The sequence below is a fragment of the Dromaius novaehollandiae genome, chromosome Z (genome assembly GCF_036370855.1).
Source record: "Dromaius novaehollandiae isolate bDroNov1 chromosome Z, bDroNov1.hap1, whole genome shotgun sequence".
NCBI classification, from domain to species: domain Eukaryota; kingdom Metazoa; phylum Chordata; class Aves; order Casuariiformes; family Dromaiidae; genus Dromaius; species Dromaius novaehollandiae.
In genome coordinates this window covers 41,566,860-41,584,869 of record NC_088132.1, presented here as the reverse complement: position 1 = coordinate 41,584,869, position 18,010 = coordinate 41,566,860, and the positions used below count along the sequence as shown (strand labels likewise).

The 18,010-nt window shown below is 43.5% G+C and overlaps 1 protein-coding gene across 1 annotated transcript in view; it reads right to left on the bottom strand.

The window, feature by feature from the left end:
* Positions 1 to 5,935, bottom strand: part of LOC135325093 (coiled-coil domain-containing protein 112-like) — a 49,594-nt gene extending 43,659 nt beyond the window's left edge. The window contains 4 exon segments of the mRNA XM_064502572.1: positions 751 to 840; positions 2,610 to 2,731; positions 4,398 to 4,519; positions 5,790 to 5,935. Coding sequence (XP_064358642.1) covers positions 751 to 840; positions 2,610 to 2,731; positions 4,398 to 4,519; positions 5,790 to 5,843 — 388 coding nt within the window. The 5' untranslated portion in view covers positions 5,844 to 5,935.
* Positions 5,936 to 18,010: the final 12,075 nt, after the last annotated feature.

The following is an 18,010-nucleotide window of genomic DNA, read 5'->3' as shown; positions in this document are numbered from 1 at the left end:
GGCTTTAAAACAAAAAGCAAACAAATCAAAAAAGCCAAATTGATACCACTGTATAATCTAAAACTCTTAGTTCAGTTTTCCTGTCTTGTTAGTTCTTGGTATCCTGCTGACACTTCAAGAAAGAAGACAATGTGGGTTTTTTTATAGTATAGGCACTGAATAAATGAAATTAGATGCGTTATATGTAGCATTGTAAAGCCCTCAGCTAGCAGAACTTCAGTGTGAGCTCCATACATAATAGTGGAGCACTGCAGGAGAATGGTTCTTTCAATGCTCATTTCCCAAGAGTTTTAAGACATTTAACTGAACAAGCTGTTTAAGCATTTTCTACAGAATATTTCAACTTGCACTTCAAGCCATCTAGATGGCTAGAAATTAATTCCCTGTAGACTCTGCTCTGTGACCTCTTATGAGATGACAAGGGAGCTATACCTACACTGCATTAAAATACTAGTTTTATTTTACATAGGAGAAAGACTGGCATTTAGAAAACACTCGACTCTCAACTGCCTGAAGAAACAAACCCACACCAGCTCCAGGACAGAATAAAGTGCTCTACTTCCACAGAGAAGTGCAAGAGCCTTCATCCTTTCTTACACTCCTCCCTTATTACATCCTCCTTCCCAGATTCCTAGAAAAGCAGGTGGACTGGAGAAGGAGAATCCTGAGTGTGCAGGAGAAGCACAAGCACAGTTTCAAAGAAAATTGTCTTTAAAGGAAAATGTTCGTAAATCTGCCAACAAGACTTACATTCTGGTGTAGGCTTCACATCTTTTAATTGTCGCTGAAGTCTCTTCACATTATTATGTATTTTTGATAGCTTCAGTAGGATTTTAGTTTCTGTTAAAGAAAATAAGATGCTAGCTGATAGTCCTAAACATTTCTTTGTGCATTAAATTCAATAAAAGAATGAGCGCAATCAAGTGTCCAAAATAAATTGGGGATTTCATCTAAGCAGGATTACAAATTCTGTTTGACCTTATGAAACTGCTGCAATACTAAGTACTTTAATGCAACGTTTATCTCCCGGCACAGGGTCAACAGAGATTTAAACTGTAATAGCTCATACTTCTAAAGAGGTCAACAGGAGAGTGATATCTAGGTTAATTTAGTTTTCTTAAACCTTTTTACCAGGTAACTGGAGTTTGGAGGACAGTATTGCCTGTGCAGAAGACAGCTCCTCCAGAATTTTGAGGGGACTCTGACTTAGGCTTCAAACACTCAACAGGGGAGAGAAAAAACTTGGTAAGCACATGTGAATTTACTGTTTCAACTACATTTGCATATTTGTTGTGTTCATTAAAGCAGAATCCATGTCTTCTGGAGCTCCAAGGAACTGCACACACTTGTTTACTTTGTCACCACTTGCCTCCTCAAGAATCTATACATACAAAAGTGACGAAGTCCTGGATGTACCTAAGCTGCTGAAGAGCCTGGGGACTGCATCTCCTTTCCTAAAAAGATTGTTTTCAAGGAATGGATAATAGAGAGTCTAGAGCTAAATGTAACAGAGTACAGCTAAGACCTGACCCTACTAATTACTGCTGAGACCACGGAAACATTAAGAGTACATAAATCACGCTCAGAGACCTGAACATAGCAGCATAGTAATTAACAAGCATGGAGGTCCTAGTATACACCCTCAAAGGTCCTACTCTAACACTCTTTCACATCTTATATCTAGTGACTTATACCTCTCATCTTTGTCCTCTCTGTCACTTTGTAACAGTGTTGCCATCCCTACTTCCATACTCCTTCCTTATGCCTGGAAAGTTTTCTGAACTTCTTAGCTCAGTCATCCCTTGGAAATATTTACATGTCATAAGGCTTGTAAGATGCAGAGGATATGATAGAGATCCTCAATTAAAAAAAAAAACAAAACCCTGCACACATTAAAACACATACAAATTTGTAAGGTAAGTGTATTTTTAGTTGTTTCTCCAGGTCTTTCCCGTTCTTCAACCTATTCTGTTTTATCGTCTGTATCAGAAGGCACAGCACGATTTATTTGAATGCTCTTGAAAGAATTAAGGGACAGTGACTAGGGAATCACTTTTTTTCCCTTAAGGATTTAATTAGTTCTGAAGTGGAATAGATACTATAGGAAACTATGCATACCAGCTCGAAATACCATTTAGACTATGAATGTCCATTATCCAAGAAGCTGAGAAAACGTGACCAGGAGACTTCAGTGTTTAAAAACCTATCTATATTCAGCAATCAGTGTAGAAAAACTTATTTTGTGAGAAGGATATATTTATTGTACCTTAGGTAGACTACATTAGATTTTGCTACAGACATATGAAATTGCTTCTAAGTTTCCAAAATAGTAACTTTCCACTGAAGTTTTATAAAGGTAGTATCTGCTACACTCAAGATTAAAAAGAAACAGTTAATAACACAGAAGACCCAAGATATTTGTGTGTCTTAATTTTGCAAGTGAATTGTGGAAATCTCCTTTATAAGCAGTACCTATACTGAAATTCCGCACTTCTATCAGATTTTACCTCCCAGCTGTACTAATCCCTCTCTACACTACACATTAATAAACCAGTTAAGCAAATAACTGCAGAGGGAAAAAAAGCACAAAGAGAATAAAAACCACTTACTTTCAGTCTTCCTACTGACAGTCATTTTATGTTCCAGTTCTTCTAGCATACTATATTCTACTCTGAAGTCACTCTTCCTGCTGTAAAGATGTCCATTTTTGTCTTTTTCTATAGTTGCGAGCCTGGAAAAAAGTTGCAGCACTGAGAAAGATGCAAACACTTAGCATAGCCCCCAGATTTCTCCAGCTTAGCATTCAGTTGATGCTGTGTCAGCAGGACCCTCTTAGATTCTGAATTATCTTCCTGACAGGCAGTGGTTCACACACTGAAAGAGCCTAAAATCTTATCTGTATGCTTATTATGAGAGAACTTTTCAAGAATTTCCATAGAAAGCACATAGAAAGGAGACAGGCTGTATTAATGTAGTTGCATACATAGATGGAGCCCCAGCACAGACAAATGAGTATGGTTAGTGTTACACTCCCGGTACTACTTCAACAGAAGAGTCAAATGCAAGTTCGTTAGTGTTAATTTAAGATACCGCAACTGCTACCTTTGCTACTGACAATCCTTTATGTATAATACAGAGATCTATAGGTGACTTTTGCTTCTTTACGAAGGTCAGAGGCTTTAAAATTTGACTCAGAGTAAGATTTGCTTGGCCTTGCACAAGGCAGCATAATAGGCGTTGACTTACAGGAGAGCAGGCGGAAGAGGGCCGTAGATGCTGCAGTTTTGAGCATATCTGTGTAATCCAGGGCTGCCCTGTTAGAGATCATGGCAGTAGGACACAGGCGCCACATGGTACAGGGAGACCAGGTAGGATTCCCAGTGTTAAGCAGCATTGCTGACAACCTAAGAAACCCTTTGCAGCAATAGCACGGGTTCTGCAGCAGACTATTGCTGCTTTAATGTTCAAACCACTACATGATGCAGAGATGCCTTCATACCCCAAGTTTAAATATTCTGCTGTCCCATGGAATTCCCTGCCCAGAACTGAGTACCAAATCTCACCCAAGACACTGGAAGCCTTAAGAGCACAACAATTACAGAAGGACAAGCTGCCGTGGTCAAACTGCTACCTGTATCCACACTGCCTAGTTTAAAGCTACTAAGGATTCTCTACATTACCCAGCGGCCACATTTGAGCCATAACCCAGGCTCCACAATAACCAAGTAGGAGCTGATTGGATCAGACAGTGTAAAATGCTGCTGTGAGAGCTAAGTGTCCCAGTTCATTCAGGATTCATAACTACAAACCTTCCCTTAAGCCTGGTGGCTAAGTCAGCTCTTTCTCATCCACGTGGGAAGAAACTCCTCTGTCCTTCAAATCAATAGCTTAGTTATTACAGCACTTGCTCAAGATGTGGGGAAACACATTCAAATCATTTCTGTGCCTGAGCTGATTTGAACCCACATTAACCAAGCTCTAGATATTCTAGGTGAAATGATCTCAGTCTTCTCCGTGAAAGTTGTTGTAATACTACTGCAATTTATCTTTTGTTGATCTAAATCTTAAGGGTTTAAGGTCCTTAGAAAGGTTAAGCACAGCTGAGCAGGAAAACTGAAAACTCAATTATGTCACAAGCACCTTCACTTTTGTGCATCTACTTGAGCAATAGCAAAGACTGATCAACTCCAGATGTTGGTGGTTTGAACAACAGGCCATTTTAGAACTCCGAAGCCTATTCTGAACTAGTATCATGACCACAATACTCCATCTGGACTCCAGAAAATGAAATCTTAACATAGTCTGAAAGCTTCATTACTATGAATTCTTACCTTTAACCTTGAGTTATCTCTAGAACAGCATGAAAAATATACTTATAAGGAAGTGTTCCAACTTACTGGGTTTTTAGTTTTTCTGCTGTTCTTATAAATTCAACCTTCTTAGCTTGTTCAGCTTTCACCTTCCAATTCTGAAACTGAAATTGTCGACCAGCACCTGCAGTACTGAAACAGCTGTCGTTCTGTACATAACAAAATAAAATATTATTCAAAATTAAACAAAAAAAATCAGCTTGTGTTTTTATATATTCATTGGTTATTTTTGAGCAGTCAACAATATAGCGTAGAGATAACTAGTAATAGCATTACTTCAGGCGTATGGTGGCATAATTCAAATATTTTTAAGTCGCACAGGTATAAAACTTGACTGATGAGATGGTGACCTGATGACTGTATATAAAACATATTTTTCAACAAAGAAATGGAAAAATGCAGCATCAGGTTGCTTTAACAGAGGTTGCTCATCACAGTATAATACTAAATCAAGCCCAGATATCTTGCTCTTATGGCAATTAGTATCTAAAGATTAAGAGGAAACCAAGTTCCTGACTATAAGCGCGTAATCTACACTAGGCAGATTACCCCCTATTTCATCATGTTCAAGGAAAGGACCGGCTTATCTCCCCAAATCCTGCAACCTGAAGCTTAAAATCCCTTCCATATGATTTGCTATTGTTATTCATCCATCAATTAATCCTAGGATTACTAATGAGCAAGGACTGTAGAACTGCATGTTCGATTTATGAGGCCAGTATTTCGAGATCATCTTGGCAAATCGGCACTGCTTCCCTCTGTCCTACAGGTTCCTCTGCGCGCTTATGCCTTTACCTTGCACAAGACCGAAACTTGGCAGCGAGCAACGCTTTATTAGCTTGCGTTGGCCCAGCACCTCGCGGCCTGGGTTGGCGCTCGGTCACCGCTCCGACGCAAAGCACCATCACAGTGAGTAACGCCGAGGGACGAGGGGACGGAGAGGTGAGCGACCCCAGCGCGGCAGGAGGGTCACGGACGCAGCCTCGGAAGCCCGGAGCACGCGGGCAGGAGGTGAGGACTCGCTTGCGACCCAGCATCAGCCTCCTCGCTCGCCTTCACCGAGCGCCCCTCTCCCGCCACCAGCACGCGCTTCACTCGGGCCGGGAGCTTTCCGAGGGGGAGACCCCTCCCGCACCAGGCTGCCCGGAGACCCGGCACCGCTGGGCGCTGCGACAGCGCGCTGCGGCAGCCACCACAAGCCCCGCGAGACCCGGGCGGGCTCCCCAACGCCGGTGACCGGCGCGGGGCGGCGACACCCCGCCGCTGCCCGAGCGCCCCGCGCCGCGGCCTGCCGCCGCACCCCCGCCCGCCTCGCTGCGCGCCGGCCCCGGCCGCCGCCCCGGACCCGCAGAGAGGGGCCCCCCCCGCGGCGGCGCCACCCGCAGACACCCCGCTCCCCCGCCGCGGCCGGGCCGTTACCTGTTGCTGCCCGGCGGCCGCCGCCGCCGCAACGGCGGTTGCCAGGGCAGCCATGTTGGCCGCCGCCAACGGTCCCCGCCCCGCCGCGGCAGCGCCGCGCTCCCGGCCCGCCCGGGGCGTCCGGCGCTGCCCTGCGGGATTTCTCCCTTTCCCCTCCTTTTTTTTTTTTTTTTTTTTTTTTTTTTTTGTGGTGATATTAGGTTTGTCTGGATCAGCCTTGCGGCCCTGAGGGTGCCCCACACTGTATTTCTGTCAGCCCTTCAGCTCTGTCTGCACTAATATATCCGGGAATATTCCCCCCGAGGCGGCAAGGCACCAGCGCCCAGGGGGGCAGCGGTCACGCCGGTGCTCCGCAGCACGGCTGCCCCCAGGGTCACTGCTCCTTAGAGACCCCCTTCTGCAGAGAGAGACCCTTCCTCGCAGGTGTCCCGGCGCGGGCTGCCAGGCTCCGCAGGGCGGCAGCGGCGGGAGCGGGTCCCTTCGCGGGCCGCCCCACGGCTTGGGCTCGGCAGCGGTTTGGGAAGCGTTTCCCTGGGATAACTGCCGCCTCTCCCCGAGCGCTTGCGGCGCGGGAGGCAAGCGGTACCCCCTTTGCGGAGCTCCCCCCTTCCCACCTCTAGTCCAAATGCTGTTGGGGAAATTTTTCCCTGGCTCCGTTTACGCCAGGTTCAGCCTCTGGAGGCCTCCAGCTGCCCCAGGGGCACCAAGAAAAGAGGTGTTTCATGCTCCCTTTCACGTGTGAGGGCACCAGGAGCTGCTCCAGGCAGTCTCCTTTTGGTGCCTCGGTCCCGGTGGCCGGGTGAAAAGCGGGTATTTTAAGCTTCCTCTCGGAGGTCTCATTTACAGTCAGAAACATCGAGCCATTACATGCCTGTCTCCAGCTCCATGACTGTCATTAATTTATAGGCTGGATCCAATGCCCAATGAAATCAATGAAAAGACCCCAAATAACTCAAAATTTGGTTCAGAAGCCATCTGTTCTGTATAGCTCCAGAACAGGTCGTCTTCTCAGTGCAAGTATCGCCAATGTTTCTAGCACTTTGTGGGAAGCAACATAACATTATGGAGGACTAACTGGTTCAGCAACAACCCTGCTAGCTCAATAGGGAACAGCACTCCACTGAAACATTTCAAGAGATCTTGAGCAGTAGGACACCTTCTTAGCTCAAAGCCTTTCATGATTTGAAGAGGAATCTAAGCTGGGAAAAAGAGTCCTGGAACAGGGTCCTGAAATCATGGAATTTCAAAAGAAAGAAAGTGGGGTTTATGCGCACAGGATCCTTGCTGCGTTGTCTAAAGCAGATGGTGACTGTTAGACATTTAACCACCCTGTGTTTCTGGATGGGAAAGGTGTACTTCAGGGTGCCATAATGCTGAAAGTCTTGGAGATATTTACTCAGGGTGAGGAACTTCAGAAGAAGACAGCAGCCTAGGCAGCCCCACAACTCTTCTCTGAGAGTTGCTATTTAACTCTCCCTGGATTTGTGTGAAGACCCAAAGCCAGAGACAGTGTCACAAACCACATGCTGGTGTCCCATCATAGCAACTTGCTGAACATCCAGTGCACAGAGCTGGCTTGAGCTATAGGTTATTTAGAAATCTTGTATATGGAGAACAATAAAATGTATAACAGCAAGTGATCGTTGCAGTGTAATGCTATATCCCACTTTTCCCTAAGTGGCTGGTTTTAACTGGAAGGAAGCACATACTGTTGTAATTTGACTGACTGGCCATCTTTGTATATGACTAAACTTTTTTTTCCTCTCTCTCTCAACTCATGGGGCATGTTTGCTATTGGCTAAGGTTCTGTTTATGTCTGGATTTGAGGTTTTGTACTGATTACTTCCTTCATGAAGACCAGAGCATGTCCTTATTATCCTGACAGAAGAATAAAGAGTTTCACATTTTTCAGTACATTTTTGGAACTCTCAAGATCTTGTTTTTCACTCACATATACCAATCAAACTTTTAATGAGTTGCCAATTAACATTTCTGCAGAATAGAAATAATCTATTCATTTAGTGGCTTTGCTAGCTAAAGAGATTTCATGAACTGGTGTTTTCCCAGCTGCAAAACACAAAAACATTCACAGATGCTAACCAAATGGCCTATGCTGAAGACATTTTATTGCCTAATTGATGTTTTTAAGAGCACTTTTCTGCTATATTTTTCCTTTTTATTTTTTATGACTGCGCTTACATTTGATTTCTTTGTATTTGCTGAATAGAAATTAACAAGTAAAGGAGAACATTTCAAAACCTGAAAATAGTCATCAGCATAAATTAAGGAGGATTGTTCTCACAGATTACTACCTGCAGTGGCTTGAAATAGTATTCTTTCCACAGCAATGTTTCCTAATCATCTTTATCTTTGTCCCACAATACTCAGATGTAAGAGAAAAAGTGTATCCTCTAGAACTTTTTTGTATTTGTAGAACTTTTTTGTATTTGCTTTTCTTTGGTGACTATCAACCCTTTCAAGGTTTCTGTTACTATGGTAAGCAAACTCAGTTGCTCAGGGATTGTGCTACATTAAGTGTGAGTTTTCAGCAAGCGGGTTTTGTCAGGATGGCTCCACTCATAACCTAATTCAGATACTCTTTGTTCAGTAGTTCACCAATTTCCGGGTGGTGAATTCTTACATTACTGTTTGCTACGCATATTACCCATGAGTTCCTCAGAATCCTGAGGACTTTGTCGGAGATGCCCTAGAAATCATGTTCAGAGAGATTTCAGGTGTCTGAGCTTGGCTAGCTCTGGCTCTGAGCACTGGAGGGGCCAGGCATCAAGCTGTGAAGCTGGCATAAAGGTGAACCCTGGCTTTTGACTGAGTGGGACCTCACTTCATTCCTCTATGCGGCAGGACTCATCTAAGCCAGAATATCCCACATATGCTTAGTGGCCTCTGTGTGCTGTTTGTAAACTGATAATCTAGATCCAGAGGAAACCAGATAAGCTAATTACATGGGGCTAAATGCTGCCCTCTTCCTCATTCTGTATTTCTCAGCTCAGTTTGGGGATGGAAGGGCTCTAGCAAGTCCCTGCATTCTGTGATAGCTTTGCCTGAGCAAACATTTCAAGATTTTGTCTTCAGTGGCATAAATATAAAGCCATATTTTCTGAGAAGGTGAAAACTAGTTTCATTTACTGCCCTTCATTCCATTTAGCAGGAATAATACATGGAAGGAATGGTACAATTTCACTTTCTTTCTTAACTCTGAGTGGATTGCAGGACCTGAGACGGAGAAGAGGATTTGCCTAGTAGAAGATATTTAGGCCAAAATGTTCAGATGTGGAGTGCTTCTATTTTGTTGCTCCTAGCATGAGATGTCTTGCCTGTCTTGCCTGCTATTTCAAGAGTGGTTAAGTATTTGTTTCTCCTGCTTAAATCTGGAAAAGGTGCATGTGCTAAGCACTTAAAAAGAACTTTGGGCTGGCCTTAAACATGCTAGAGGGATCAGCTCTGGGCACAGCACTCTCTCTGTCTCCCCCAAATCTTGGCTGTGCACAGTTCAACTGGATAGCAAGATCTGGTCAAGGGGTGTTAAGAACAATCAAGAACGGGTCAGGTGGGACAGGTAAAATGAGGTAAAAATCTAGTAAAAAGGGATAGAATATAAAATTACTTCAAAAGTGGACAATCTTTCTAGTAAACACACAGCAGTTAAACAGTATTGAAAACCATAGCTTCCTATCAGCAGGTAATGCATTATGTTTGGCCTAGAACAAGACTCATGACATTACGAGCCTGTCTGGTTAGTCTGTCCAGTCCAGAGTGTCTGTCACAGATGCAATTGCAGTAGAGATTGAAGCATAAGTGTAAACAGGGCTTCCATAGCCGCCAGTGCTTTATTGCTGTTATTTGGTTCGTCTGTATACACAGGAATGGAAAAAGAGCTCCCTTCCCTTAGTATACACAGTCTTACAATACTTCCCATCTCAGCAGAAAAGACCACATCTTGAGATTTTTTACATAGTTTCTCTTGGGGCAAAATCCTATTGAAACATGGGTAAGTAGTTCAGAATTTGGCCATACAACATCCTGTTTATAGAAAGTGTTTACATTGCTCTGACTGCTGTGGATGGCAATGACATCTACTCCTGCATACAAAAATGTCTGCAATGAGAATGAGCACACTGTCAATCCTGCAGTTGTACGGGGAAGACATTTGGCATTAGCTTAGGATTTCAGGGAACTGGGTACAGTTCCTTGCTTTGCCACACTTTTCCTGTGTGAGCTTGAGCAGACAATTTAGTTCTGAGGAAAAAGGCAATCATAACCCTGGCTACCTTGCCAGGAGAGGGTTGAAAGAATAACCACTTTAAAAGATAGAGATATCTTGGTCTGGATTTGACCTGAGAAAGGCTGGAATCCATTCTGTCACACACAGGCACCATTTCACCTTCAGTTACCTCTTCTGGTGACAGCTTTGGTATCACTAGTTATACCAGGCTGTTCAGCTAATGGTGTCCTGAGGCTTGCAAGTATATGAGATGACTTTTAGCTTTGCTTGTTGCAGCACAAGAATGGCTGCTTGAGCACCACGGTGGTGAGGAATGACACAGGAGTACACCAAGAAAAAAAATAATGCTGTTAAAACTGAAAGAAATTGGGTATACATACAACCAAAAATCTCAAGCAACCAAACAAAAATTGTCAACCTGGAAGATGCAATGTTAGCAATCAAAGCATTGATCATGGCCACCTTTCTTTATGGAAGAGGCCTCATCTGTCACAGTATTTTTTCAGCAATACCACCCATTTTCCTGAAATCCTGAAAGCAAAATAAAGAAAAAGGATTGCATAGTAACATTATATTCCTATCCATGAGAGCCCTAAGGAAACCACCTATTTTACTAGGCAGCATTAGCATCTTCTCACTGGATGTGGAGCCTCTGAAAAGAGACTTCCCTGAACAGATGTTTCTCTCCCAGTGAACTCAGAGCGCGTTTTTTTGTTGGTGCGTCATCTCTGGGTCCTGGACAAGAATCCCTTAGGGCAGTTGTAAAGCAGCAAGCAGAAAGGACAGCCAGTGCTAGAGAAGCAAACTGAAAGTAATTTAAAAGAGAACAGTACTGACCAGGAGGAATCAAAGTCTTTAGCTCTATGGGAACAACTATCCACAAGTGAAAGCATTCATAAAATTGTCTAGATATCCTTGGACTATCAAAGCATCTGGTTGCTGCTAAGATAAGCTTTTGTTGTATTTTTCTTTCTAAAAGCAAAGTCTCCATTGCAGTATAGTGTAGTAGCACAGCCTCTGACCCACAGATCAGAATAAACCTACTCAAGGCATCAGCCAGACTATGAAAAAATTGTAAACAGGTGCAAAAAAGCTATTACACAGATGATATGTGCTTACCTGGAGGTGCTCTGATAATGCACTCCAGGAGAGGATAAGCAGAGTAGCAGGGGCACCTGATGAGTACAACACAGTAGGTGTGGTAATGCAGCTGTGGCTGGGGAGGGCTCAGTTCTGCGTTGTAAGAGCAAGCTGCTATCAGGCTGAATGGAGGGAAGAAGTCTTGCATTTCATCTCTCTAGCTTTTGTCCACCAGATGTCATCTGAGAAGCACCTGATAGCTACTAACAGTGTGGCCTTTCCTTATATTTTTTCCTTCTAGAAACCAGCAACAAGCTCTTACTGTGTACATGTAACATAATTAAAGATATTGATAGAGGAGATTGAAAAATTCTGACTGTAAGGAAGTTTGGCAGGAGGCAGCGTAAAGATTTTCTGGTATAAAATGCACACAGCTTCTATGCCCTGTCTGTAGCTCCCTTCCCCTTACCACCACTGTCAAAACATGCACACTCACATGCAGACATTTGTTAGTCAGTTGACTGTATTTACAAAGCAACTGCTGTCTTGGTATGCAGTACCGGTCTTAACTGCTGCATGACACCTCCAAAGCTTTTGACCAGCTCTGGAGGCTCCCCATCGCATTGCCAGGGTCGCATACACATTGGAGCAATAACGGCAGTGTGCTTTTGGCGGAAGAACCAGTTGCATGCTGCTTTCTGTATAGAAAACTGCAGACTTTCCCACTGCATGATACTAGGGAAAAAAACCCAAAGGGCTTCTAGAATAATGACGTAATATGTCTAGCAGACTGAAAATGAGGAACGACTGCAGTCAGCAGTTGAAAGAGAAAGGCGAAGTGGATTTTGCCTTACTCTTTCAGTTTGCTTGTCATGCTGACCCTGGTGGCCCCTGAGTACTCAGTAGGAGCCTTCCATAGGCCCACGAGTCTGAGAACAAAAAGAGGTATTTGTTACTTAGGATTGCTGAAGCTCAGCGAGCACGTTTCTTACATGGAATTTAAATGTACTAGTTCCATATGACGGATCCTATCGCAAAAGACGTTTTGCACAAATTAAGGCTGTTAGTCTCTCCCTCAAAGAGCTCAATAAGGATACTCTAGAGCTCAATAAGGATACTATCTCACTCCAGTATCCACCGCAGACCAGCCTGTACCCGGCCCTTCAGCTCTCTGTATTGCTCTTTGCAGGAAGACCTGACCTGGCCCCATCCCAGCACTGTTAGCTCCCCTTCATCTGATGGGGGCAGGAACCCTCACCACCTGTCCCAGAGCGCCAGCAGCCTGGCAGCCAAGGCACACCAAGGTTTGTTGCTCTGTAGCTTCTGCTTAATTCTACCGTCCCCCAGTATCTCGTCCAGTGCCTAACTCGTCCCAGAAGCCAATGAGCTCTAGACTCTAGACTGTCACCAGCTATGCTTTAGGTAGAAAGGACTTTGCTCCGTGGTTCATGTGATGGCAAGCAACAGTAGCTTGGCTTTTCATGTTTCATTCTGTGTAGAAGGCCTCTTCAAAGAAATTAAAATCACAGGATATAGAAAGAGGGCTGGAGATAGCAGGTTAGTTTTAGTAAGTGTTTCCAGGAAAATGTAGATGGTATTGAAAATAAATCTGTCTTCATGTTGTCCTCAGAAATATCTGCTCATCTAAACTACCATTTCTTTTCCTTTCTGTGAAGAACAGACTATATCTTTCAAGAAAATAAACCTTTATAGGGATTCAGTCTGTAATCTAGATTTCACACTACAAGTGAAGGGGAAGGTCAAAAGGGAAATGAAAAACTGAACGAATGCACTTGACAAATCCAGGGGTCCCAAATGAACCAGAGCTCTTCATTTCAGTGTCCTTCACTCTCTCCTGACTTATAACCGTGTAAATGACAACAGAATCTCACTCCTTAATATTTCATCCTATTCCCTCCTTTTTCTCTCTGATTCTTTCCTTCCTTTTCCCATTCTCTAGAATTTCGTCATGTATTTTCACATCATCTCCCAATTCCTGGCTCTTCTGTAATTCTCCCCTCATTCCCCTCTCTCTGCTGTTATAAAAGGAAGAAGAAAATGTTTGCTAGTAACTGCACTTGAAACAAACAGAAAGGGATAGCAGGCATGCCAGTAAAACACAGACATTTCCTAACGTGTTACTTAAGCCTCAAAGGTTTTCTGAAAATCCTTCTGAGTGTGATGAAGGCGATAGTTCCAAATCCTGTGCACAAAAACGTTACATTATGGAAATCTTCCATCTTAGGTCTGGCAAGCAGAGGACAGAAATGTGCTTAGGCAAAATTACAGACAGTTTTAAGCTTGGCCAAACCTCAACATGGCAATAAATTGGATGCTCTCCCTGGTACACATTTGTATATTCAATCAACAACCTTAGCAGCTGCTTGTATTCGAAACTGGCACACTGCATAGGTCACACTACTGACAGCACCAGTCATGCTGGGCCTTCAGGACCTTACTCAGCAGCTGTCTCTGCCACTTTGTTTTTATCGTGACTTCTTAATTTATCAGCTCCTATGCTGTAACTAGTTATTAATGCAGCCAAATGCAATGCATTTTCTTATGCATCGCTTCCCTTTTGATGATCTTTTCTGTAGCTTCGGTGAAAAGCTGGCTGACCAGTTTGGGCTGCTTGGGTTTTTCCTCCTTCTGTCACATAAAGGGCAAGACACTACCAGCTCAAGCCATTGTCAGCAGCCCTCCAAAAAAAACCCAGTAAGTCAGAGGCAGATAAATGAGAATGCATTAGCAACCTAATGAAGGTTTTCTAGGGAAGTGCGCCCTGCAGAGAGAGGCTCCGAAGGTCAGGAGGAAAATGTCTGGCTGGCAAAAGCTGACCTATACCAGGAGGGAGTGCAAGGATATTTGTACAGAAAAGCAAAATCACCCTCTGTAAATAAAGAGATTCACTTGGTCTGTCAGAAATGTATGGCCTGACATTGCCACAACTGAAAGTGTTCAAGATTTCATCTGAACTGATTTCTGTACTGATTTCATAATGGGCCAAATAAAGCTCTGAATTTTTATAATGTCTTTTATTTTTCTCAGTTGTATTCCCTACAGCTTGCTGCGGTGGCAGTTAAGTGATTAAATTAGTAGAGACCAGAATTAAAAAGTTGCATTTTTAAGTGTTCTATGTCCACAATTTTTATTGTCAGTTAAAGTGAATCCTCATGCTTAGGCAGCTAACCGAGCATGTGTGTGACCTGGGCAAACCAGTACAGCAACACACATACGCCAATCATGGTCACAGTTTTTGCCTCCATGGATATGCAGCTGAAAGAGGCAAGACACACTCACTGTCAGTTAAAATGGAAACCAGTCTTTGCAACTTAAAATGACAAAGTATAAACAAAAAGTCAATTTACAGCAAAAAATAAAGGAGGAGCTACATTGTCCAAATTTAGATTCAAAAAATAAACTTGAAATGCAATTACTTGAACAGCAATTACTATTTTCAGGGTCAGTATAAAATTACTCAAGTTTCACAGATTACTCCAGATTCCAGTAACACCAGGTTAAGCACTGGAGGTGTCATGGCTACTATCCCCTTGAAAACAAGCAGTTGGCTAGCAGGTTTTATTCACATTCAGTAAGTATCCTTTACATTCACATTCAGTAAGTATTCTAATCAGCACTCATTTATCAAAGAGAAACACCTTCCAGGGCATATTAAACATTACCTCTAATTTTACACATGGCCTCAGGAATAGTTTATTGTAAAACATAACAGTATCTGTGCAAGAATATACCTGTCTGTACCAATATTAGGTTAAATAAGTGTTTGGCCAAAAGATGCAGTAGATTTTTGTGGATGCAAGATAAGACCTTGGTGCAGTTTTAGAGGAAAGGATATTGCTGAGACCCTCAACACATAATCATGTTTCCCTTGATCTTTGAGGGTATCTCATGTGGAGCATGGATACACAGTCACAAGGTTACATGACGCTGGGATAAGCTCTCCTGGTTTCTGTACTGACTGAACTTTTACCCTGGTAAGTCAGTAGAAATGTTGCTGTGTGAACAAGTTGACACACTTATAATTTCTGTGTAACTTAATGCCTTTTGCTTAGGTTTTGGACAGGTTTTTCAAGCTTGTAACACTGCCTCCAGACTTCAGTAGGACTTTTTGTGGTCAGGCCGCAATTACAAGTACTACCGAAGCTTCCTTCACAAGCAGTGAGAGAGGAAACAGAGCTCAGGAGGCTGTAAAGCTTTTCATTTACAGTGCTGTGGTGATTTTTCATTTTCCTGGATTTTAAAACGACATTTAGAGCCAGAAGAGCCCTGCTGGGAAAACTTTGCAATCAGAAGCAGATGAGACAGCAAGACTAGGTCAGACTTCCCAGTTACATGGGCAGGGACTTATCTATCTGGTAGCCTGCATAGCGTTCCTACAAAACCATGCCTGTAGCAATACATTTTGGCCCTCCAAGACACCGGTCTTGTGGTTCCCAGTACAGCTCCATGAAACGGAAGCTCTGATGGGAACCTGAAAAATTTTGTGCATACACAATTTGCAGACCTGGTTGAAGCCACTAATTACTTCTATATTTGCCAAAAAAGGAGCATAAAGTGATAAGGATTTTTTCTTGGATTGTTACTACTGAATAACTACCTACCTTAGGAGGAACAGCAGGGTCAGTATTGATTTCCATCTGCAGTAGAAAGAATGTAGAAAAGGTTTGGAGTGAGGCAGAAGTGAAAATGAATCCAAGAAACATTAGTAGTCCTCTTGTATTGGAAAACTTCAATGCCAGGCAAGAGTTGTGCTAACAAGGCTTGAAAAGGCTGTAATCAGTAAGTATTCCAGGTTCAAACTGAGGTTGGCAATTAGATTATGTTCTTATACTTTTTTGTTATTTTCTGTTTCTGTTTTTGTTTTTCTTGGGATATCAGAGATGTGTCCCTTTCAAAGTGGAAAATGAATGCAGGCCAACAGAGCACTTTTGATTAGTCCCTGCATGCTGGCAGAACAGCAAAATATCAAGCTGTTATTTTCAGTGGAAATGAATGGCATATCAAGATGTATGAAACAGTCACTTACATAGAAGTGCATATTTTTTGACATGCATAATGTGATATCAGATACGCGAGGCACTGGAGGCAGCTGGAGTGGAACAGCTCGCAGTGGAGGCATGCCGATGCAGCGGACTTGGAACGGCGACGGGGATTTGGGCACGTCGCTCCTGCCTCTACCACAGCCATTAGTTTGCTGAGAGGCCTGAGGCAAGTCCCCAAAACGCTGCCCTTCCCTACATAGGGAACATGCACTTCTGCATGCAGTGCTTGGGGAGGCCGGGCGGATAGCGCTGCGTCATCACTAAGCACTGTAGGAATGACAATATTGATGATTTCATATCAACATTCGGTTAACCGTTCGCTTCGCAGCACGGAAGATCAAATAAATACAGTCACATCCACATTTGTATTACCTTTAACCACACCTATAAAATGCATGGTTCAGCAAAGGCCGTGGTGCAGACGTACGTACACTCTGTGCAGAGCATCCTGCCCTGGGTAGCTAACACGGGCCGCAAGCCTGCGGACCACAGCAGCCACCAGTTAGATAACCTGCAGATACAAGTTTGGCTGAAAACAACATTGTGGGGCACAACAGCGAAAGTGAGGTATTTTTACGTTCCCCTCACAAAAAAGCTCTTGTAGCAGGCTGAGCCATACTTTCTGCCAATTGATAAGGAAATGCAGGAAGCCACAACGTGAGTTTTTCCCTTGTGAAGTGAGTAAGGCAGGGTAATGCTGCTGCTTATACCTGCGAGAGGAAGTAGTCTGCCACACAAGCTTACGGAAAACGACAGAGGTGAGGAAGACGGGAGGCTTGGCCATATGTTACAGAGCTCTCTGGCAGGGTGGGGGAAGAACATGTAGAACAATATACTGTATAATTTCACAATAATGCAAGCAGGTAACTGCTAGTAGCTGAATTGCAGGGATAATGCATCAGCAGACAGCACAAGATAATTAGATATTTTTAGCCGTGTACGGGTATGGACCAAAAGCTAAAGGTCAAGACCAGCTTACAAATGGTTTAAATGCTGGTGAGAGCAATATGCTCACAAAGCCAGCCGCCAAACTGAGGGGTGACACTGCAGGCTGTTTTGTAGCACCACCGCTAATAACACCCACAGGCTTCTGCTTTCTTCGTGTATTTCCCATGGGTTGCAATCACAGGCAGCCTCCGCTTTGCACGTACATACTTATAGGACACTTCCAAACTCCATCCAGACTGGTAATCCCCAGAGATGAGGGAGCATAAAAGATTACATAAAAGCCACCTTTGCCCCTGCCCCTCTCCTCCTGGCTCTCCGACAGAGTGGTCACTTCAGTACCCACAGGAGAGGCCACCCACAGCGGGCTGGGGACTCCAAGGCTTTTCGCTTGCCAAAAGGCACATGTCTGTAAAGCTCTGACAACACACTGTCAGTGCCCTGTAAATAAATAAAAGATGATTATTACTCAAACAGAATACAGATTGGCACCCTTTACGGGTATTTGGCTGAGTCTGTGCTGAGAGTGGTATGAAAGCACTGAGTGAGTGCACAATAGTCCATTCGGTAACGTATTCTGCATTGGCACATGATAGCGCTGAAAAACATCCCTCCGGCTCAATGCTCTCCTTGGAAACTGTTGTGCTGTGCAACCACACCATTAAACAAGCTGTGATATGCTCTGACAGAGCTTCTTAAGCAATTTCTCCATATCAAAGCTAAGTTCATCTTTTTTCCAATATGATTTTTTTGCTTTGTTGGAGCACGCTACTAGGGCTGATATGTTCCCTGTTCTCCATCATTTCCTTTCTGATAGCTGTTAAGAGCTATTCCCACCAACTGTAGTTTTCCTAGGAAGAGCAAGTCTGGATCCAGAACATTTCTGCAAG